The 24,175-nt window shown below is 41.9% G+C and overlaps 1 protein-coding gene across 2 annotated transcripts; it reads right to left on the bottom strand.

The window, feature by feature from the left end:
• Positions 1–1,607: 1,607 nt before the first annotated feature.
• On the bottom strand, positions 1,608–18,159 carry LOC106573588 (transmembrane protein 161A). 2 transcript variants are annotated; one of them, XM_014148754.2, is made up of 12 exons: positions 17,643–18,156; positions 16,916–17,019; positions 16,607–16,693; positions 16,397–16,488; positions 16,120–16,276; positions 15,300–15,451; positions 12,368–12,431; positions 12,054–12,197; positions 11,845–11,958; positions 8,222–8,396; positions 7,636–7,732; positions 1,608–3,123 (listed from the first exon to the last, which is right to left on the bottom strand). In XM_014148754.2, the coding sequence occupies exons 1-12, from the start codon at positions 17,643–17,645 to the stop codon at positions 2,825–2,827; spliced, it is 1,488 nt and encodes a 495-aa protein (XP_014004229.1). In that variant the 5' UTR covers positions 17,646–18,156; the 3' UTR covers positions 1,608–2,824. The 2 variants fall into 2 exon arrangements, with proteins under 2 accessions (XP_014004229.1, XP_045553184.1); XM_045697228.1 differs by lacking the exon at positions 11,845–11,958 and having other exon boundaries at positions 17,643–18,159.
• Positions 18,160–24,175: the final 6,016 nt, after the last annotated feature.

Below are 24,175 nucleotides of genomic sequence, written 5' to 3'. Positions count from 1 at the left end.
TGCTATCTACTATTTTTATCTTTCATGTGTCCATTTATTTATTTAGATTGTTCCATTGAATACATCTAGTCACTCATTATGTCAAACCACTAGGTTGCAACTGAGGGGGGAACAAGATTGAAGGAACTCTAAAACCAGACAAGCTTTATACAGTGTGCATACAATACAAAATGCCTTACAATCACAGCTGGACATCACATACAGTGAATATGTTCTTCCCTCTAGAGCATTTCCCTACCATTTAGAATAACCAGGATGAAATTGGCTAGAATTATCCCTCTCCCACCCGTCAGCATGGCCTCTCTGCTCCCCCAATGAAAAGAGTCACAGGGGTGGTGTCTGGGCAGCTCCCCTGAGGATAGGGCCAGTCTGCAGGGCATGACTGAAGCCTCCGTTGTCTGGTCGCTGCCTGTTCCCTATAGCAACAGCCATGGTGGCTGCAGACTGGGGGCCTCCAAACACATGCACATAATTAATGTGATTATATAGATACGTCAACCCTGTCACCTTCCAGTTCATTAAGCCAGACACTCTCCCAGACCTGTCAGAGGCTAGTAAAGGCCTGAGTCTGCCTGGCCTTAAGAGGAGAGCATACATTTTATATAGGCCTTATAGCAGGAGGGGCAATAGAGGGTTAGGTAGAAAATTCTCAGAAGGAAGTCAAAGTACTCGTAATAGCTGTTTTGACATCATTGTAAAATGCTCCGTGATCTGAAAAGCATCAAAGGAAAATGCATGACAAGATAAAACAAGTGGGCAAACATTTTTTGTTGTTGAAATTTCACTCAATAATTATAAAAATCATATCACATAAAAATGTTGTCAAACAGAAAATGATTGTTAGTGAAACACATTCAAGATCAGAATCTCAGCCACCCATAACACACAAAGTTCCAAGGTGTTATCTGGTCCCATCTAGTTCTGTGCTTGAGCACCATCGATATCCTCCAATGAAGCATTCCCACCTCACCAGCACATAAAGGCTCAGATAAGTCTCTCCCTCCCTAAATTGGGCATCTTTGTGGGTTTTGACTGGATCTGGAAGTCAAATAATATCTTCAATAAATCATGTCAGCTCTCAGACAAAACGCTCCACGGGCCTTTCTGGCTGTGTCACGTCTGAGGGAAGGTCATGTTCCTTAGCACTGTACAATATCAAACTGATTTTTACCAATATTATTTCACAATAAGGGATATCCACAAAAATATACCATGAGAAATTTGACATAAGTTAGCATTACATTTGTGACACTTTGTATTGCATCATATTGCTACAAAGCTATATGATATTCCACATACTACGATAAAAAAATCTAAATATATTTACAAAAAAATATTTGTCTATATCAGATTGTTGAGACAGAGTAAGTGCAGGGCAATTATCAATGATTAAGGTCAGAGGTGAATGCCCAACTCAGCAGCTACACACCATTGTCATGCATGGTCTTTTGTCAAATGACTAACTTTGAAGGACCCACATCTCCTACGCTTTATAACAGAAAATAAGTCATTGGGAGAAAATTAAATCTGAAATTTACATTTTGCTGGGATAATCAAAACATGTGATTTTGGCATACTAAAAACTAAAGATTGAAAAGAATCATAAAAATATTCAATTATTGTTTTATTAAGCCACACAACCAAATAAAACACTAAAAAGTTAAAACGCCATGCATTCAGAAGTCTCTTAATTGTAAAAACAGCATCTTCATACAAACCACACACCGTGAAATGATTAGCGAACATTCAACCAAATAAATCACACGTGCCATAAACCATGACCCAAATGTACAGCAGCACGACACCTGTACCTTTCCAACACAATATGACCAGGGGCAATAGAGTAGAAATAAATACATTAAAAAACAACCCGTTGAACCTACAAATCAGCAACGCATTTCAGAACTAGGTTAAAGTTTTTGAGCGAGATTTGTTCTAAGCCTACATCTGTAAATTATAGTTTGGCAGCAATAAAAAGACAAAGTACCTTGTTCAAACAACTAACATACTTTGTTGAGACTGAAAGATGGTTGATAACAGGTACATTTGGCCAAATCCAGTCTGGGCTGGAGTGTTATTCAATGATACAGATAAAGGTCTATCACCAGTCTACCATTTTACAGAGAAAAAAAACATTTAATGAAAAAAGGAGATCTTATCATCGATTTAAAATCCCTGAGTTTCCAGGCACTTGGAATTCCTCTTTGAATCCCTTCATTAAATAAACACAGTAACTGATCCGCAGTGCTTTGTTTTAAAGGTGGGTATAAATGATTAAGGAGAATGAACAGGCGAGGCCCGAGTTTGATCAATCCATACACAAGTGGTGATAACTGCTAAATAGACTGAACTCCATGGGTTCATGACAATCGGTATGGTATATAGCAGAACTATAGGACGAAAATAAAAAAAGCATCAAGAGCTTCTGAATCTGTCTAATAGCAAACGAGGCTGTAGTGTAGTGGTACCTTTTTCCTAATAGTAAAGTCTCATTTGCAGCATTTAACAATATTGTGTGATGAAAAATGAAGAAGGTTAACACTGGCTTAAGAGAAATGTGTTAAGTAGCAAGGGACAGAGTTCAGTCCCCATTATACTGCATCTCCATCATAGCCCCCAGGCAGTCACAGGCAACATCATCTGTGTGTCAGAAGAAACCCTCACATGTCCTTTTTTACATCTGTGACAGCTTAGTTACAGTAAGACAAGAGCACCCATCCTGTCCTGTTGTGTTAAAGAGTTTTACCTGCCTACATCACACTTCAGTCACACTGGGCTTGTGTTAGCTAGGTATTGTGGGTAGTGTAGTTCTGTGTATTCTTCCTCAGTTCTGCATGAGGTACTGGTGGAAGTAGATGCCAAAGAGGCTGCTGATGACCTGGCAGGCGGCCACCCACCAGGTAAGGAAGGCAAAGAGGCCTCTGAAGAAGAGGGGGGTGAGGACGGAGCGCAGGGCTGAGAAGCCCTCTGTCAGACGGGCCACCGTGGCCTGGATGTCCTCCTCCATGTACTCCACCCCATCCTCGTCCTCCTCCAGCCCTGGCAGGACGGGAGTGACCGTGGGCATTACCAGGGCAGGAGTCACCCCCGGAACCTGCTCCGCACCACTCCATGAGAAGTCACCTGACATACAGAAAAAGACAGCAGGAGCGAAGGGCGTTACCACGTGAGACATTCTAAATGAACAACTTATAGGCTACATATACAGGTAACTGCCAAAATATAGGAAACACCAACATAAAGTATCTTAAGGCATTGGGCCACCATGAGACAGAACAACTTCAATGCACCTTGGCATAGATTCTACAAGTGTCTGAAACTCTATTGGAGGGATGTGACACCATTCTTCCATGAGAAATACCACCATTTGGTGTTTTGTTGATAGTGGTGGAAAACTACATGTCAGGCACCGCTCTAGAATCTCCCATAAGTGTTCCATTGGGTAGAGTTCCTGCTTACTGACACACACACACACACACACACACACACACACAGGCCATGTCCAAAATGTCTTGCCTACTTCTAACAGCATTTGCCCACTGAACAAAAACATTTAAAAAAATTATTGTTGCATGTCGCATTTTTTAACTAAGTTACAACTCAAATAAGGAAATCAGTCAACTGAAATAAATTACGCCCTAATCTATGGATTTCAAGACTGGTAATACAGACTGCATCTGTTGGTCAGATGCCTTCAAAAGAGATAAGGGCGTGGATAAGAAAACCAGTCAATATCTGGTGTGACCACCATTGCCTCATGCAGCGCAACACATCTCTTCAATGGCTGTGCGAAGTTGCTGGATATTGGCAGGAACTGGAACACGCTGTCGTACAAGTCGATCCAGAGCATCCCAAACATGATCAATGGGTAACATGCCTGGTGAATATACAAAAGGGACATTTTCAGCTTCCAGGAATTGTATACAGATACTTGCGACATGGGGCCATGCATTATCATGCTGAAACATGAGGTGATGGATGAATGGCAAGACGATGTGCCTCAGGATTTGTTCACGGTATCTCTGTGCATTCAAATTGCCATCAATAAACTGCAATTGTGTTAGTTGTCCATAGCTTATGCCTGCTCATACCATAACCCCCCCCATGGGGCACTTTGTTCACACATTGACATCAGCAAACCGCTTGCCCACACAACGCCATACATTTGCCCGGTACAGTTGAAACCAGGATTCATCCATAAAGAGTACACTTCTCCAGCGTGCCGGTGACCATCGAAGGTGAGCATTTGCCCACTGAAGTCAGGTCAAGACCCTGGTCAAGACGACCAGCACGCAGATGAACTTCACTGAGACAGTTTGAGCAGAAATTCTTTGGTTGTGTAAACCCAGATTCATCAGCTGTCCGGGCAGCTGGTCTCAGACAATCCCGCAGGTGAAGAAGCTGGATGTGGAGGTCCTGGGCTGGCATTTTTACCGTAAATTCCGAACTATAAGCCGCAACGTTTTTCCCACGCTTTGAACCTCGCGGCTTAAAACAATGGACGCGGCTAATATATGGATTTTTCCCGCTTTCAATTTTTTTTTCTAAAAAAATAAACACATTCTGTGACATGCTCAGTTTTTTGGCGGCATGAAGCTTTCATTAGACCAATGAAATTGCCGAACGGGTTAAGGTCAAACAACTTTTTTTGTTTACCGTTTAGAATAAATCGAGCGCTCTCAAACTTCCCATCATTCTGATTACGGTAGTCATTTTGTGACCCTCATCATGGCAAAGACACAGAAATGCATATGATGCAGCTTTCAAGTTGAAGGCGATTGATCTGGCTGTTGGAAAAGGAAATAGAGCTGCTGCACGGGAGCTTGGTCTTAATGAGTCCGATGATAAGACGTTGGAAACAGCAGCGCGAGGAATTGACTCAGTGCAAAAAAGACAACTAAAGCTTACTGCTAATTTTTTATTACAAGCCGTGTTTCGTTAAAGCCTGTGTAAAGTTCATTTGTTTCAATGTACCGGTAGGCACCTGCGGCTTATAGACATGTGCGGCTTATTTATGTTCAAAATAATGTATATATTTTTTAATTCAGTGGGTGCGGCTTATATTCAGGTGCGCTTAATAGTCCGAAAATTACGGTACATGTGGTCAGCGGCTGTGAGGCCAGTTGGACGTACTGCCAAATTCTCTAAAACAATGTTGAGGCGGCTTGCGGTTGAGAAATTAAACACTCAATTCTCTGGCAACCGCTCTGGTGGACATTCCTGCAGGCAGTATTCCAATTGCACGCTCCCTCAAGACATCTGTGGCATTGTGTTGTAACAAAACTGCACATTTTAGAGTGGCCTTTTATCGTCTCGAGCACAAGATGCAACCGTGTAATGATCATGCTGGGGATCTTTTAATTCAGCTCATGAAACACGGGACCAACACTTTACAGGTTGCGTTTATATTTTTGTTCAGTATATACTTCCGGTCAAAAGTTTTAGAACACCTACTCATTCAAGGGTTTTTTTTTTATTTGTACTATTTTCTACATTGTAAAATAATCGTGAAGACATCAAAACCATGAAATAACATATGGAATCATTTAGTAACCAACAAACAAAAAAAAGTGTTAAACAAAATAATTCTTCAACTAGCCACCCTTTGCCTTGATGACAGCTCTGAACACTCTGCATTCTCTCAACCAGCTTCACCTGGAATGCTTTTAACAGTCTTGAAGGAGTTCCCACATATGCTGAGCACTTGTTGGCTGCTATTCCTTCACTCTGCGGTCTAACTAATCCCAAACCATCTGAATTGGGTTGAGGCCAGGTGATTGTGGAGGCCAGGTCATCTGATGCAGCACTCCCCTTCTTGGTCAAATAGCCCTTACACAGCCTGGAGGTGTGTTGGGTCATTGTCCTGTTGAAAAACAAATGATAGTCCCACTAAGCACAAACCAGATGGGAAGGCATATCGCTGCAGAATGCTGTGGTAGCCATGCTGGTTAAGTGTGCCTTGAATTCTAAATAAACCAAAGAGTCACCAGCAAAACACCCCCACCTCCTCCATGCTTCACGGTGGGAAATACACATGCAGAAATCATCCGTTCACCCACACTGCGTCTCACAAAGACACAGCGGTTGGAACCAAAAGTCTCCAATTTGGACTCCAGACCAAAGGACAAATTTCCACCAGTCTAACATCCATTTCTCTTGTTTCTTGGCCAAAGCAAGTCTCTTATTATTGGTGTCCTTTAGTAGTGGTTTCTTTGCAGTAATTCGACCATGAAGGCCTGATTCACACAGTCTCCTGAACAGCTGATGTTGAGATGCGTCTTACTTGAACTCTGACATTTATTTGGGCTGCAATTTCTGAGGCTGGTAACTCTAATGAGCTTATCTGCAGCAGAGGTATCTGCACCATTCCTGTGGCGGTCCTCATGAGAGCCAGTTCCATAGCGCTTGATGGTTGCTACAACTGCATTTGAAGAAACTTTCAAAGTTCTTGAAATGTTCCGTATTGACAGACGTTCATGTCTTAAAGTAATGGACTGTAGTTTCTCATTGCTTATTTAAGCTGTTCTTGCCATAATATGAACTTGGCGTTTTACCAAATAGGGCTATCTTCTGTATACCACCCCTACCTTATCACAACGCAACTGATTGGCTCAAACGCATTAAGAAGGAAAGAAGTTTCACAAATTAACCTTTTAAGAAGGCACACCTGTTAAATGAAATGCATTCCAGGTGACTAACTCATGAAGTTTGGAGAGAATGCCAAGAGTGTGCAAAGATGTCATCAAGGCAAAGGGTGGCTATTTGAAGAATCTCACATACATTTTGATTTGTTTGTTTAACACTTTTTTGGTTACTACATGATTCCATATGTTATTTCATAGTTTTGATGTCTTCACTACAATTCTATAATGTAGAAAATAGTAAAAATAATGAAGAACCCTTGAATGAGTAGGTGTTCTAAAACTTTTGACTGGTACCGTATACTGTGTACTAATCGTACTATATACTCTTCAGAACGTACTGTTTAGTCAAAATGAACACAGTAAACCAAGAAATATCAACAAAATAGGCTCACCAATCCTGAGAACGTATCATCTATGCACAATTGCATTGATTCCCGCCATTTGTTCATTTGGGTACAGCGGTCCCTTTATCAACAGATTATCAAACAAGCGCGAGTCTGGAAAGATGATTCTCTTCCTCAAAAGTGTACAGAAAATTCAACTAAATGAAAAGCCAAAATGAGTATGACAATGTCATTTAAAGCATACTAGATTTTCTAAATATCACATTCTACCAAAAAAAAAACTATGCTCCTTTGAGATCCCCCTTTCAGTCACAGATCTCTTCTCTAGCCATGGTAGCCAAAATAATGGGCAAGTGGGCATTTTTATACATGACCCTAAGCATGATGGGATGTTAATTGCTTAATTAACTCAGGAATCACACCTGTGTGGAAGTACCTGCTTTCAATATACTTTGCATCCCTCATTTACACACGTGTTTACTTTATTTTGGCAGTTACCTGTTACATCAGGCATTACAGAGAAGCTGTTGGTAAATTATCATGACTCCCTATTTTTAAATTGTAGAATGCAGATTCTCAGCAGTCACTGAAGGCCTCACTGAGATTAGAGTTGTTGCTTGTGTTGTTAGGTCCTGTACATGTCTTACCCAGGACCTTCAGAACCAGGGTAGAGAAGAGGAGGAGAAAAACAGGGATCACGTACTGCAGGGTGACTATGGTCAGGTAGCAGAACACACGGGTCACCTGGAAGGACAACAACAAAGACTCATGGTTACAGGTTTCCTCTGTCAACTAAGGTTGGGCGGTACCCAGATTTTCATACCGTTTCTGTACCATACCAGGGTATACGGTATTACCGGAAGTGCACACAAGGGGCGCTATATCTAAAACAATTTAGGCAACAGGGATCTTGAGCCAACGGAGATTGTATGTCTTTGCTGTAAGCAAGAAGCTTGATCTTGACATCTAGCCACTTAGCTAGAAAGTTAGCAAACCAAATGCATAGCTGGAGCCCTGAGCTGGAGATAATTTGACACATCTTAGATTTCTTATAGTTATACTAACCTTATAGTTTAAGCAGTGGCGTAGCACGCCCCAGTCCAACCCCTCTGCCCAAAAAAAAGTGTATGTATGCATGCAGAACTTTTTACATTTTTTTTAAACAGTATTGAAAATCATATTGTCGGTATTTCGAAAAACAAAATGGCTGGTTTAGAGGTTTAGGCATCTTACCTTCCTCTGGATGTCGATGGCAGCGATGCGTCCTGCCTCCTTCTTCATCTGGTCCACCCACTTCTGGGACAGGTTGAGGTAGGCCTGCATGTGGTAGCGGGTCAGGGCCAGCCTCAGGCAGCACAGCACCACCACCGTCCACAGACGAACACTGTCAAACGTTGCGCTTGACATACTGGGATAACACACAGAGATGTCAACACTAGGAGTAGAGCTGTTGCGGTGACTGCATTACCGCCACACTGGCAGTCATGACCGCAGTCAAATTCCACATGACCATTGAGTGACGTTAATCTCTTATGCATTCTGGACATGTGTTGTTAGTACCCAACTGCTAATGGCCGTGTACACTGATCTCTATGTAGTCCCTCCAACCACTGACATCAATGCAAATTGGATCTCAAATCATAGCAAACAAACACTTATCATCAAAAGAGTTTTTAAAACCACCTCACTGATCGATCAATTTGAAGAAAGAAATTCAATAACAGGTTGAAACTGAGTTGAAAACATGGTCATTGTGGATGTTGTTTCAAAGCCAAACAATGAAGTGGACAGCGCTTTCTATAGTGAATAAAAAATTCAAAACAGCCATACACATATTAAACCTTATGGATACATATAGGCTTATGAGCCCACGCCCGAAAAAACCAACTGAAAATGATTTGTCCTTATACAATACATAGCTAATAGCCTACCGCTTACTACACACGGCAGAATTCTTTATTTTCTAAATATTTTTTTTATACACATTTAAGATTTCTTTGGTATATAATTGGTCTAGCCTATACTCCAAAATTAAATGCATTATACTAGTCACCTTTGAGTGTGGACTGTATAATTCTGGATACTGGATGGACTGGTTACCTTATGCTATCCATGAGTCTTGGAAAGAACATATAGGCCTAGGCAATACTGTTGGTTCATTGATTGTGCAAGGTGGCTTACAGTTAAATAGAAATTCACAAATTGTAGGCTGTTATATTTTTATAATGAATAGGCTGACACTTCCTTTAGCTACACCATCTCACCACTGTGCGTTTCCATCTCCTCACTCTCCCCTTAATTCCTTTCGAGAGTGCAGAGATCAACAGTTTAATTAAATATGTTTCATTGTAAAAACATTTTACTACCTATACTCCTTAACAGATTTAACTTGCCTTATCACATTAAGCACTAGATAGCTGCAAGAACATGGTTGGAGAGCCCATGGCATACAAAGTGTGGGCGCAATATCACCTGTCGCGCAGCAAGAGGCTGCATGCTCCTCAAACAGTGGCTGTTGCTTGGAGTGAAATAAGTGTTATAAGCCCAGACATCTCTATATTCAATCCTGTGTGAAAGCAGAGTTTTGATGGTTGCCACTAAAAAGACGATCCAAACTGGTACTATATTCATTTCTCAGCTGCTTATATTAAGCACATGCGGTGCTATAAAACCAGAGTAGCCTACCTGGCATGCTACCTGGCATGCTACCTGGCATGCTACCTGGCATGCTACCTGGCATGCTACCTGGCATGCTACCTGGCATGCTACCTGGCATGCTACCTGGCATGCTACCTGGCATGGTTACAAAACAAACCATGGAAAAACGGCCTTCATTCGCGATTCGAGTGCATACGGAGATGTCTTTTTTCCCCTGCCCATTTGATAATGGGCCATTCTAAATCGAAACAAATTTGACATTAGTTAATTGAGAATAGTTTGATGTTTAAAGTTTAATGAGAGAACAGCATGTGCAGCCTGAGGCAAAGAACAGAGCACAAGCTTTTTTTTGCGACTTTCTCAAATCATCAATAGTCTATAGTCGCATCATGCAGCCCATAAATGTTAGAATTTTTTGACATTCTAAGGTTTGTATCATTCACAACTAGATTAACTCTAAATCTAGCGTATAGGACCGCAATCAGCTCCGGAATGGGAAAAATATCCTTTCTATTATATTATTTTTACTATAAAATCATATAAAATAATGGCACAGGACTAAAAAGCATATCTTGTCTGCTAAATGAACTATCCTAGAACCTATGCATGGCGCATGGCCAGATAACATACAGTAGACCCACTCATAATCCGTTCTTCTGAAATACTGTACATTTTCTTCATACATTTCTTTAGACCTACCTAAAATAACATGGATTTATTGATGTATGGTGTATATTAAATGGATTTGTTAAACTTCTTTAAAATGTACTGTAATGTTCCAAAGGCTAGCATCAGCGGCTTGTATGTGTGGAGACCTGGAGATGCTTAACGTGCTGATAATTAACGGTCAAATACCGTGAGACCGGCAGTCAATTGCATGACAATAACCAGCTGACTAAGTTCCATGACCGCCACAGCCCCAAGAAGGAATGATCACAAGGGTGCCAAACAGTCATAATTGTAATATTTCATCATTGAAGTATAGGAAATCAGGGGATGCACAGAGTGGAATACAGCAAGTATATACATACACTACATGACCAAAAATGTGGACACCTGCTCGTCAAACATCTCATTCCAAAATCATGGGCATTAACATGGAGTTGGTCTCCCCTTTGCTGCTATAACAGCCTCCACTCGTGGGAAAGCTTTCCACTAGATGTTAGAACATTGCTGCGGGGACTGGCTTCCATTCAGCCACAAGATCATTAGTGAGGTCAGGCACTGATGTTGGGCGATTAGGCCTGGCTTGTAGTCGGCGTTCCAATTCATTCCAAAGGTGTTCGATGGGGTTGAGGTCAGGGCTTTGTGCAGACCAGTCAAGTTCTTCCACACCGATCGACAAACCATTTCTGTACGGACATTGCTTTACGCTTGGGGACATTGTAATGCTGAAACAGGAAAGGGCCTTCCCAAACTGTTGCCACAAAGTTGGAAGCACAGAATCGTCTAGAATGTCATTGTACGCTGCAGCGATAAGATTTCCGTTCACTGGAACTAAGGCACGTAGCCCAAACTATGAAAAACAGCCCCAGACATTACAGTTGGCACTACGCATTGAGGCACGTAGCGTTCTCCTGGCATCCACCAAACCGAGATTCATCCGTCAGACTGCCAGATGGTGACGCGTGATTCATCACTCCAGAGAACGCATTTCCACTGCTCCAGATCCAACGGCGGTGAGCTTTACACCACTCCAGCAGACGCTTGGCATTGTGATCTTAGGTTTGTGTGCAGCTGCTCGGCCATGGAAACCCATTTCATGAAGCTCCAGACAAACAGTTATTGTGCCGACGTTGCTTCCAGAGGCAATTTTGAACTTGGTAGCGAGCGTTGCAAACGAGGGCAGACAATTAAGCGCTTCAGTACTCGGTGGTCCTGTTCCGTGAGCTTGTGTGGCCTACCACTTCGCGGCTGAGCTGATGTTGCTCCTAGACGTTTCCACTTCACAATAAAAGCACGTACAGTTGACCGAACTGACTTTTGGAAGAGTGGCATTCTTTGGCGGTGCCACGGTAAAAGTCACTGAGCTCTTCAGTAAGGCCATTCTACTGCCAATGTTTATCTATGGATATTGCATGCTGTGTGCTCGATTTTATACACGTCAGCAACGGGTGTGACTGAAACAGCCGAATCCACTAATTTGAAGGGGTGTCCACATACTTTTGTACATATAGAGTACCAAGACACACACTTACAGCGTGACTGAGGTCTTCCCCATGGGAGCGTTCCCCAAGAAGTCCCTAGCGATGGGTTTGATCCACAACACGATCACCACCACTGGAGCCAGAAAACTAATGTGCAACAGAATCCTACAGGAAGCAGAAAACACCCGAACAAGAAGACATTACTAGTGGAGCCAAATGGTTATTTGGTTTCACAGCTAAATCTGTGTTAGTGTTCTTACTGGATGAATGGGCGGTCTGAGTTCATCTGAACTGCGTCCAGGTGGGTCTGGGCTAGGCGGAGGCCAGGGAAGGCCAGCAAAGCACCAATAAAAGCACAGATGGCAGCCAGACCCAACTTCACAGTCAGCTTGGTCACCGGGACTCTGATGGGAGTCCAAATATAATAAACATTAGAGAGAACATTTGCCAACACACAGATCACTAAAAGCATATCATCAGTCCATGAATGACTGGCTACTATTCTATGGACCCAAGTTGTGATTTACATATGTATTTCAAATAAATGTAAACTGTCCAATGAAAAGATACTTACGACCACTCAGCAAAGCCTTGCTGTTTTGCGAAAACCTCAAGGTTGTCAAAAAGACTGTTAAAACCTGCAATACAAAAGCATAAATGATCAAATTAACTAAAATCACTGTTAAGTGTGTTATATATATTTATTACGAAACACACTGTACAGAACATTAGGAACACCTGTATGGGATCAATATCATGCCAAATGTATTGTGAACACACAGCATGCATTTGTATTCGTGTATCATGATCTGTACAAATAAGTACCAATCCACAAATGTAAATCACTATCCACAAACACCTTTTAATTTGTAAATAGATAACGCATTAGAATTTTTTTATAACTGCAGATATGAAGGTCATTTCCAAGGGCCTTAAGAAAAATGACAGCCATAAAGAGATATGGAAACCATGAGAGATACGGCAAACCTGCAACTCCATATTTGGAAGAGCTTAGGTCACCTGAATTTTGTCAGGGATTTGACAAGAAAAATACAAAAAGTTATCAAGCTTAGAAAGCAATTTGCACCCGTAGAAAGCGATTTCTATAAATCTCTGGCAGCCTCTCGTTCGGCCATGTTGATGCCTGCCTTTCAAGGCTGCAGAACTTATAGTATGGCAACCATAATGTTAACCATATGTGTAACCATAGTATGTCCAATGTAAAGAATCGAAACCCTAGATTACTCTATATTTGCAACACTATTGCGGTGTACACCCATTCATAAAGCTCTCCACAAAAGTAGTCAATGCCATATTTGGGCGATGAACGGGGTATACACCACAATACATTTGGCATGATATTGATCCCATACACCTGCTCTTTCCATGACAGATTCACCTGGTCAGTCTATGATCCCTTACTGATGCCACAATTCCACTTCAAATCAGAGTAGACGAAGGTTAAAGAATAATCTTTAAGCCTTGAGACATGGATTGTGTACAGTTGAAGTCAGGAGTTTACATACACCTCAGCCAAATACATTTAAATTCAGTTTCACAATTCCTGACATTTAATCCAAGTAAAAATGTGTCTTCGGTCAGTTAGGAGCAACACTTTATTTTAGAGAGAATGATTTAGTTCAGCTTTTATTTCTTTCGTCACATTCCCAGTGGGTCAGAAGTTTAAATACACTCAATTAGTATTTGGTAGCATTGCCTTTAAATTGTTGAACTTGGGTCAAACGTTTTGGGTAGCCTTCCACAAGCTTCCCACAATAAGTTGTGGTGAATTTTGGCCCATTCCTCCTGACAGAGCTGGTGTAACTGAGTCAGGTTTGAAGGCTTCCTTGTGCGCACATACTTTTTCAGTTCTGCCCACAAATTTTCTACAGGCTTGAGGTCAGGGCTTTGTGATGGCCACTCCAATATCTTGATTTTGTTGTCCTTAAGCCATTTTGCCACAACATTGGAAGTATACTTGGGGTCATTGTCCACTTGAAAGACCCATTTGCAACCAGGCTTTAACTCCCTGACTGATGTCTTGAGATGTTGCTTCAACATATCCACATTATTTTCCTCCCTCATGATGCCATCTATTTTGTGAAGTGCACTAGTCCCTCCTGCAGCAAAGCACCCCCACAACATGATGCTGCCACCCCCGTGCTTTATGTATAGGATGGTGTTCTTCGGCTTGCAAGCCTCCCCCTTTTTCCTCCAAACATAACGATGGTCATTATGGCCAAACAGTTCTATTTTTGTTTCATCAGACCAGAGGACATTTCTCCAAAAAGTACGATCTTTGTCCCCATGTGCAGTTGCAAACCGTAGTCTGGCTTTTTTATGGCGGTTTTGGAGCAGTGGTTTCTTCCTTGCTGAGCGGACTTTCAGGTTATGTTGATATAGGACTCGTTTTACTGTGGATATAGATAGATACTTTTGTACCCGTTTCCTCCAGCATATTCATGAAGTCCTTTGCTGTTGTTCTGGGATTGATTTGCACTTTTCGCACCAAAGTACATTCATCTCTAGGAGACAGAAAGCGTCTCCTTCCTCAGCGGTATGACGGCTGCGTGGTCCCATGGTGTTTATACTTGCGTACTATTGTTTGTACAGATGAGCGTGGTACCTTCAGGCATTTGGAAATTGCTCCCAAGGATGAACCAGACTTGTGGAGGTCTACATTTATTTTCCTGAGGTCTTGGCTGATTTCCTTTTGATTTTCCCATGATGTCAAGCAAAGAGGCACGGAGTTTGAAGGTAGGCATTGAAATACATCCACAGGTACACCTCCAATTGGCTCAAATTATGTCAAGTAGCCTATCAGATGCTTCTAAAGCAATGACATCATTTTCTGGCATTTTCCAAGCTGTTTAAAGGCACAGTCAACTTAGTGTATGTAAACTTCTGACCCACTGGAATTGTGATACTGTGAGTTAAGTGAAATCATCTGTCTGTAAACAATTGTTGGAAAAATTACTTGTGTCATGCACAAAGTAGATGTCCTAACCAACTTGCCAAAACTATATAGTTTGTTAACAAGAAATCTGTAGAGTGGTTGAAAAACGAGTTTTAATGACTCCAACCTAAGTGTATGTAAACTTCCGACTTCAACTGTACGTGTGACATTCAGAGGGTGAATGGGCAAGACAAAAGATTTAAGTGTCTTTGAACCGGGTATGGTGGTAGGTGCACCAGTTTGAGTGTGTCAAGAACGGCAACGATGCTGGGTTTTTCACACTCAACAGTTTCCTGTGTATCAAGAATGGTCCACCACCCAAAGGACATCCAGCCAACTTGACAACTGTGGGAAGCATTGGAGTCAACATGGGCCAGCATCCCTGTGGAACGCTTTCGACACCTTGTAGAGTTCATGCCCTGACGAATTGAGGCTGTTTTGAGGGGGAAAAGGGGGTGTAACTCAATATTATGAAAGTGTTTAATGTTTTGTACACGCAGTATACATCCCCATGGGACTACTGTAGTAGGGGTTAGTGTAGTGGACATACCAGGCTCCAGGCCAAACTCCAGGTAGTCTTCTCTGACCACTAGCACCAACATGGCCACCAGCAGAGATAGGAAACCAAAGGCCAAGCACACCGAACGCTCACCCCCCTCATCAGACCGAAAATAGTGGCCCATCAGGGAGTGGAGGGTTTTCCTGTGAGAGAGGGTTAAGGGCAACACAGGGACAATCGGGCAGTCCCTCAACAAACAATTCCAATCAAGGAGGAGCACAACGAGTGCATCTGAGTGTTTTTTGGCAACAGTGCATGTTTGGGTGACACGCTATGAAAGTGACACGCTATACTTCCTGTTGCAAGTTTCATACTGTTTTGAATGGGCGTCAAGCTTATATCATCAAATTCATGAACACTTGGTCATTTAAGATATGTAAAATTATATTTGTGGATTAATTTACTTCTACCTGATGCCTTTCATGAATGTTTGACTGAATTTTATTTATTTTTTTCCATAATCCGAAAACCTTCATGAAAGGCATTAGGTTGAAGCAAATTAATTAAAAAATACAAATATAATTTTACATACTGTATATCTTAAAATGACCACATTTTCATGATTTTGATTATAAGCTTGAAAAACCAGTACGGGACTTGCAACAGGAAGTAGGCGGGACTTTCATAGGGTTATTGATGTATACAAGGGGCCCACTTTGTTGAAATTGACACTAACAGTTTTTACATGGTGATAACATTGGCAAGTACAGTGAGTACAACTTCAGTCTTCTTAGGAATAAGTTATATTCCATTTTCAAGTTAAAATTGTAATACAACTATGGGATCTCAGAGAGGGTGAACTGAAGGATACAGGCAGCAGAGAACAGTCAGCACACACCAGATGGCCCCAATGTGGACCTCCATGGCAGGGTCAACTACACAGAAGTAGCCCTCAGTGAAAAGGTAGATGCCCATCGCATACAATGCAAAGTCAATCAACCACTGGTACTCCAGGAAGAATCGCAGTACTGAGAATGGGAAAGGAGAGACAAAGCAAAAATATTGTAAGGAAAAGATAAGGTCTAAATGCAAGGGCTTGGAGGGCATTTCAGTCAGCAGTAGTGGTGGTCGTGCTTTTGTTTATTTACCAAGGGCATCAAGGACGCCAATTGGAGCTTTTTCCAAGTTAAGGTCGATGTCCTTCGGCACTGTGAGAGGCTTGCTGTCCCCATTCTGTCTCCTACAAAGAAGAAGTCAGCAAACCTTCCCTGTAACAGCACAGTCTACTATCATAACAGTGATCCAAAAGAAAAGACACCAGGTGTACTGTATCATCATGCCCCCTCCTCAGCTCACACCTGTCTCTCCTGCTGGGCTTGCTGGGCATCTGTTTGCCTGCCAGGGCACACAGCTCTCCTTCAGAGGGGTGTTTGAACCGGAATAGACTGAAAGGATCAAGTTACATTTGTTTTAAACATATATACATTGCATGTAGTTGGCTAGTAGTATGACTGTTGTTTTACTCAAATCTATTCACTATGACTAGGCAGTTTCTCCTGCCCTCATGATCTGACAAGGAATAACTACAGACACTAACCACTATCAGGATGCCTCTACACCCAACCTCCAAATCCACTTCTGCATGACATTTGTGTACATTACTTTACCTGCCATTGCATAGAAGCCAGCGGGCAAAAGAACAATGTGGAGTCATTCTCTGCATGATGCTAGCAGCCAGCAAGCTGACCACCAGCTGCACTCCAATTAGCGCCTGTTCAGACACACACACACACACACACACACACGGTTAATCAAAGTAGCTACGGTACAAAAAGGGGTCAACCCAACGTTTGTAGACAACCAACATGGAGTTTCCTGAGATTTTTTTCAACCGACACAACTGCTGAGTGTCTCAAAGGTGTCGCTACTACACGTGTCAGAGTGGGGGGTGCCCTCCTACACCTGTCAGTCATTCAACTTTTCAAGGAAGGAACCAAGTCCTCTTCAGCCAAGGAAAGAAATTACCCAAGATAGCCATGACATGGGGGGAAAGTGCTAGCTGTGAAGGTTACCATCCATGCTAGCAGCCCAAGTAAGCTAGTTAACGGTGTGCAACGTGTCCATGGCTAATAAAATTAACTTAAGGGCAATTTACGCTAACTTCAAACTGGCATATAACCAGCTTTCAATTTGAAGAGAACCTGAAGCAATAACTGTGACCGGTGGCGACATTTTACCGGTAGCTGATATTTCTAAGCTAACTACCTAGCTATTTTGTAGCCAAAATGTACCTACTGCAGAGGCTAAAAGCTATAGCTACAAGCATTTGAATTAGATAGCGAAGCTTTACATACTGGTTGCAGGTGGACACAGATGAAACATCTAGCTACTCACCATCTCTTCAATGAACTGAAGTCTATTTTCGTAGTATTAGCGACACGCGTGTAGTTTGTGTCTTGACAGCTGATCAAAGATGGCAGATAGATTAAGATTGTTCACTCTGTCCGTTTACCATTGAACATAAATTGTAAATTCAGGTCTACTTAACTGACACCAATGCAATAACAGATGGGTCTGGTCTTCTTAGTTCATTGACTTTCATTTAACTAGGGGGGAAAAACCGCTTCATTTTCCGTCTCTGAGCTGATGACATTACGCTACTGTAGTCAGGCCTGGATTTGGGTTCCACAAACCGCAGGAAACAAGCGGTTTCATTGGCTCGAATAGATGTCTGTTCACGATTTCTTTGGATCCCGTTACAAACTATGCCAAAAGTGGTTGAAGACGCCCAGTAAAAATATACCTCAATGACAATAATAATGTATTTTCTAATGTAGAAAATAAATAGTTGCACCTGCTTAGCAATAAAAATCCTAGTTTTATAGATACTGTATCATAAAGCTAAGTACACGTAGACGACTTTGACAGCTGTCCAAACCAATCACACGGTAACTGGGCTTATTATTGTGGGAGTTGTAGTTTCTCATGCAAAGTGACAAGATGCTTTGTCTGTTCGCTATATTTTGTAGTTTTAGCAAAGATAATTTACAAACGTTGGTTTTAAGGTGACATGAACCAAAGTGTGGGTCAGTGTTTCTCAGTGGACCCTAATTAGTGATGAACATTAAAAATGTATAAATACAGCTAGTACGACTTTGTCTAGAAAGCGCACCACTTTTGTCAAAATTGAACATATGCAGCAGGTTATGAAAATGAACGTATCAAATTAGGTGAATTAGATTAAAGTTAGGAAAAGGGTTAGCTAAAATGTAAGAAGAAAAAATGTACTTTTGACATCAATTTGACCGAAGCTGTATCGCTTCTAGACATGACCAGCTAGTACCCATACTAAACCATCTTTGCTAGTACTGCAGGTGAGACTTATGAACACTGAACAAAAATATAAACGCAACATATAAATTGTTGGTCCCATGTTTTATGAGCTGAAATAAACGATCCCAGAAATTTTCCATATGCACAAAAAGTGTATTTTTCTCAAATTGTATGTATAAATTTGTTTACATTCCTGTTAGTGAGCATTTATCCTTTGTCAAGATAATCCATCCACCTGACAGGTGTGGCATATCAAGAAGCTGATTAAACAGCATGATCACCCAAAGATTTCTTGATGCCCTTCCAGACTCCCTCTGCCTACCCAAGGACGTCAGAGGACAAAAATCAGTTAACCACCTAACCGAGGAACTCAATTTAACCTTGCGCAATACCCTAGATGCAGTTGCACCCCTAAAAACTAAAAACATCTGTCATAAGAAACTAGCTCCCTGGTATACAGAAAATACACGAGCTCTGAAGCAAGCTTCCAGAAAATTGGAACGGAAATGGCGCCATACCAAACTGGAAGTCTTCCGACTAGCTTGGAAAGACAGTACCGTGCAGTATCGAAGAGCCCTCACTGCTGCTCGATCATCCTATTTTTCCAACTTAATTGAGGAAAATAAGAACAATCCGAAATGTCTTTTTGATATTGTCGCAAAGCTAACTAAAAAGCAGCATTCGCAAATGGAGGATGGCTTTCACTTCAGCAGTAATACATTTATGAACTTCTTTGAGGAAAAGATCATGATCATTAGAAAGCAAATTACGGACTCCTCTTTAAATATGCGTATTCCTCCAAAGCTCCATTGTCCTGAGTCTGCACAACTCTGCCAGGACCTAGGATCAAGGGAGATACTAAAGTGTTTTAGTACTATATCTCTTGACACAATGATGAAAATAATCATGGCCTCTAAACCCTCAAGCTGCATACTGGACCCTATTACAACTAAACTACTGAAAGATCTTCTTCCTGTGCTTGGCCCTCCTATGTTGAACATAATAAACGGCTCTCTATCCACCGGATGTGTACCAAGCTCACTAAAAGTGGCAGTAATAAAGCCTCTCTTGAAAAAGCCGAATCTTGACCCAGAAATTATAAAAAACTATCGGCCTATATCGAATCTTCCATTGCTCTCAAAAAATGTTGAAAAAGCTGTTGCGCAGCAACTCACTGCCTTCCTGAAGACAAGCAATGTATACGAAACGCTTCAGTCTGGTTTTAGACCCCATCATAGCACTGAGACTGCACTTGTGAAGGTGGTAAATGACCTTTTAATGACGTCAGACCGAGGCTCTGCATCTGTCCTCGTGCTCCTAGATCTTAGTGCTGCTTTTGATACCATCGATCACCACATTCTTTTGGAGAGATTGGAAACCCAAATTGGTCTACATGGACAAGTTCTGGCCTGGTTTAGATCTTATCTGTCGGAAAGATATCAGTTTGTCTCTGTGAATGGTTTGTCCTCTGACAAATCAATTGTACATTTCGGTGTTCCTCAAGGTTCCGTTTTAGGACCACTATTGTTTTCACTATATATTTTACCCCTTGGGGATGTCATTCGAAAACATAATGTTAAATTTCACTGCTATGCGGACGACACACAGCTGTGCATTTCAATGAAACATGGTGAAGCCCCAAAATTGCCCTCGCTAGAAGCCTGTGTTTCAGACATAAAGAAGTGGATGGCTGCAAACTTTCTACTTTTAAACTCGGACAAAACAGAGATGCTTGTTCTAGGTCCCAAGAAACAAAGAGATCTTCTGTTGAATCTGACAATTAATCTGGATGGTTGTACAGTCGTCTCAAATAAAACTGTGAAGGACCTCGGCGTTACTCTGGACCCTGATCTCTCTTTTGAAGAACATATCAAGACTGTTTCAAGGACAGCTTTTTTCCATCTACGTAACATTGCAAAAATCAGAAACTTTCTGTCCAAAAATGATGCAGAAAAATTAATCCATGCTTTCGTTACTTCTAGGCTGGACTACTGCAATGCTCTACTTTCTGGCTACCCGGATAAAGCACTAAACAAACTTCAGTTAGTGCTAAATACGGCTGCTAGAATCCTGACTAGAACCCAAAAAATGTATCATATTACTCCAGTGCTAGCCTCCCTACACTGGCTTCCTGTTAAGGCAAGGGCTGATTTCAAGGTTTTACTGCTAACCTACAAAGCATTACATGGGCTTGCTCCCCCCCTCCCCGGGTTGTGCCGTGGCGGAGATCTTTGTGGGCTATACTCGGCCTTGTCTTAGGACGGTAAGTTGGTGGTTAGAGACATCGCTCTAGTGGTGTGGGGGCTGTGCTTTGGCAAAGTGGGTGGGGTTATATCCTGCCTGTTTGGCCCTGTCCGGGGGTATCATCGGATGGGGCCACAGTGTCTTCTGATCCCTCCTGTCTCAGCCTCCAGTATTTATGCTGCAGTAGTTTATGTGTCGGGGGGCTAGGGTCAGTCTGTTACATCTGGAGTATTTCTCTTGTCTTATCCGGTGTCCTGTGTGAATTTAAATATGCTCTCTCTAATTCTCTCTTTCTCTCTTTCTTTCTTTCTCTCGGAGGACCTGAGCCCTAGGACCATGCCTCAGGACTACCTGGCATGATGACTCCTTGCTGTCCCCAGTCCACCTGGCCGTGCTGCTGCTCCAGTTTCAACTGTTCTGCCTGCGGCTATGGAACCCTGATCTGTTCACCGGACGTGCTTGTTGCACCCTCGACAACTACTATGATTATTATTATTTGACCATGCTGGTCATTTATGAACATTTTAACATCTTGACCATGTTCTGTTATAATATCCACCCGGCACAGCCAGAAGAGGACTAGCCACCCCTCATAGCCTGGTTCCTCTCTAGGTTTCTTCCTAGGTTTTTGGCCTTTCTAGGGATTTTTTCCTAGGGAGTTTTTCCTAGCCACCGTGCTTCTTTCACATGCATTGCTTGCTGTTTGGGGTTTTAGGCTGGGTTTCTGTACAGCACTTTGAGATATCAGCTGATGTGCGAAGGGCTATATAAATAAATTTGATTTGATTTGATTTTGATTCGATTTGATCATTACACAGGTTCACCTTGTGCTGGGGACAATAAATGGCCACTCTAAAATGTGCTGTTTTGTCACACAACATAATGCCACAGATGTCTCAAGTTTTGAGGTAGCATGCAATCGACATGTTGACTGCAGGAATGTCCACCAGAGCATTCTGATTGGCTGGGCCTGCTCCCAAGTGGGTGGGCCTATGCCCTCCCAGGCCCACCCATGGCTGCGCATCTTCCCAGTCCTGTGAAATCCATAGATTAGGGCCTAATGAATTTATTTAAATTGACTGATTTACTTATATGAACTGTAACTCAGTAAAATCGTTGAAATGATTGCATGTTGAGTTTATATTTTTGTTCAGATTATGTAATAAAACGTCTCATTAAAGTTTGGCTACATTTTCAGGTGCCTCCCTTATGTCAGCATCGGTTTGGACATGATGGGCTGTAGCCAATATGCATAGGCTATCACCTACACTTCTACATGTAGGCTAATTATTTATATACACTTATGTCTTTCTTAACAGAATAGCTACTGTTTTTCGATTTTCAAACCAATTTAATTGGATATTTTGGTTAATGGCCTTGGTGCCCTAGCAGATGTTGGTGCTGTGGCAGATGGGCACCTCTTGAAGACTAAATGACCTTGCCCCTAAAATCACGAAATTTCAGGCCTGCTATATACACTCGTTGTTGAGTGCACCTTGTGCTGGGGACAATAAAAGGCCACTCTAAAATGTGCTGTTTTGTCACACAACACAATGCCACAGATGTCTCCATTTTTGAGGGAGCGTGCAGTTGGCATGCTGACTGCAGGAATGTCCACCAGAGCTGTTGCCAGAGAATTAAATGTTTAATTTCTCTACCATAAGCCACCTCCAAATTCGTTTTAGAGAATTTGGCCGTACGTCCAACCGGCCTCACAACCGCAGACCACGTGTATGGTGTCGTGTGGCCAAGCGGTTTGCTGATGTCAATGTTGTGAACAGAGTGCCCCATGGTGGCGGTGGAGTTATAGCATAACCTACAGACAAGGAACACTTTGCATTATCGATGACCATTTGAATGCACAGAGATACTGTGATGAGATCCTGAGGCCCATTGTAGTGCCATTCATCCACCACCATCAACTCATGTTTCAGCATGATATTGCACGGACCCATGTCACAAGGATCTGTACACAATTCTTGGAAGCTGAAAATGTCCCAGTTCTTCCATGGCCTCCATACTGCCTTAATTTTGCTAACTGCCTTAATTTTGCTGAACCCCAGGAAGAGTAGCTGCTGCTTTGGCAGCTAATGGGGATCCATAAGAAATACAAATACTCAATAGACATGTCACCCGTTGAGCACGTTTGGGATGCTCTGGACTGACGTGTACGACAGCATGTTCCAGTTCCCGCCAAAATCCAGCAACTTCGCACAGCCATTAAAGAGAAGTGGGACAACATCAGCCTGATCAACTTTATACAAAGGTGATGTGTCACACTGCATGAGGCAAATGGTGGTCATACCAGAAACTGACTGGTTTTCCGATCCCCACCCCAACCTTTTTTGTAAGGTATCTGTGATCAACAGATGCATATCTGTATTCTCAGTCATGTAAAATCAATAGATTAGGGCCAAATGAATTAATTTCAATAGACTGATTTCCTTGTATGGACTGTAATCTTTGCATGGTGCGTTTATATTTTTGTTCAGTATACTTAAGGGTTATTTGTGTGTTTAGGGATGTGTTGTTGCTGTGCTAGTAATTTGTTTGAAAGCCATTTGAGGACCCCCAATGTTTGGGGTGTGGTCAATTGTACTCAAAGGTATGTATGTGTTTGTTTATTCAAGTGTGACATTTAAAGTGTTAAGTTATGCCACAGTAATGATGTATTTTATTTAAAGCTTATTTCATGAGTTTGGAGAGTGTCAGAAGGGAGTAATAAGTCTTTTGAATCCAAACTCTTTCTTTCTTCAGAGGTTTTGTCACTGTTTTTGGTCCTACACATACAGTTGAAGTCAGAGGTTTACATACACCTCAGCCAAATACATTTAAACTCAGATTTTTTACAATTTCTGACATTTAATCCTAGTAAGAATTCCCTGTTTTAGGTCAGTTAGCATCACAACTTTATTTTAAGAATGTGAAATGTCAGAATAATAGTAGAGAGAATGATTTATTTCAGCTTTAATTTCTTTCATCACATTCTCAGTGAGTCAGAAGTTTACATACACTCAATTAGTATTTTGTAGCATTGCCTTTAAATAGTTTAACTTGGGTCAAACGTTTCGCGTAGCCTTCCACAAGCTTCCCACAATAAGTTGGGTGAATTTGGGTGTAATTGAGTCAGGTTTGTAGGCCTCCTTGCTCACACACGCCTTTTCAGTTCTGCCCACAAATTGTCTATAGGATTGAGGTCAGGGCTTTGTGATGGCCACTCCAATACCTTGACTTTGTTGTCCTTAAGCCATTTTGCCACAACTTTGGAAGTATGCTTGGGGTCATTATCCATTTGGAAGACCCATTTGCGACCAAGCTTTAACTTCCTGACTGATGTCTTGAGATGTTGC

Source organism: Salmo salar, chromosome ssa16 (assembly GCF_905237065.1).
Source record: "Salmo salar chromosome ssa16, Ssal_v3.1, whole genome shotgun sequence".
In the NCBI taxonomy this organism is placed as follows: Eukaryota; Metazoa; Chordata; class Actinopteri; order Salmoniformes; family Salmonidae; genus Salmo; species Salmo salar.
This window is presented reverse-complemented; position numbering and strand designations above follow the sequence as displayed.

Coding starts and splice junctions, on each gene's coding strand:
- LOC106573588 (XM_014148754.2), bottom strand. Junction 8,397..11,844: donor GGGAAGACCTCAGTCACGCT/GTAAGTGTGTGT, acceptor GTGTTATCCCAG/TATGTCAAGCGCAACGTTTG. Junction 3,124..7,635: donor CCTGGTTCTGAAGGTCCTGG/GTAAGACATGTA, acceptor TCTGTATGTCAG/GTGACTTCTCATGGAGTGGT.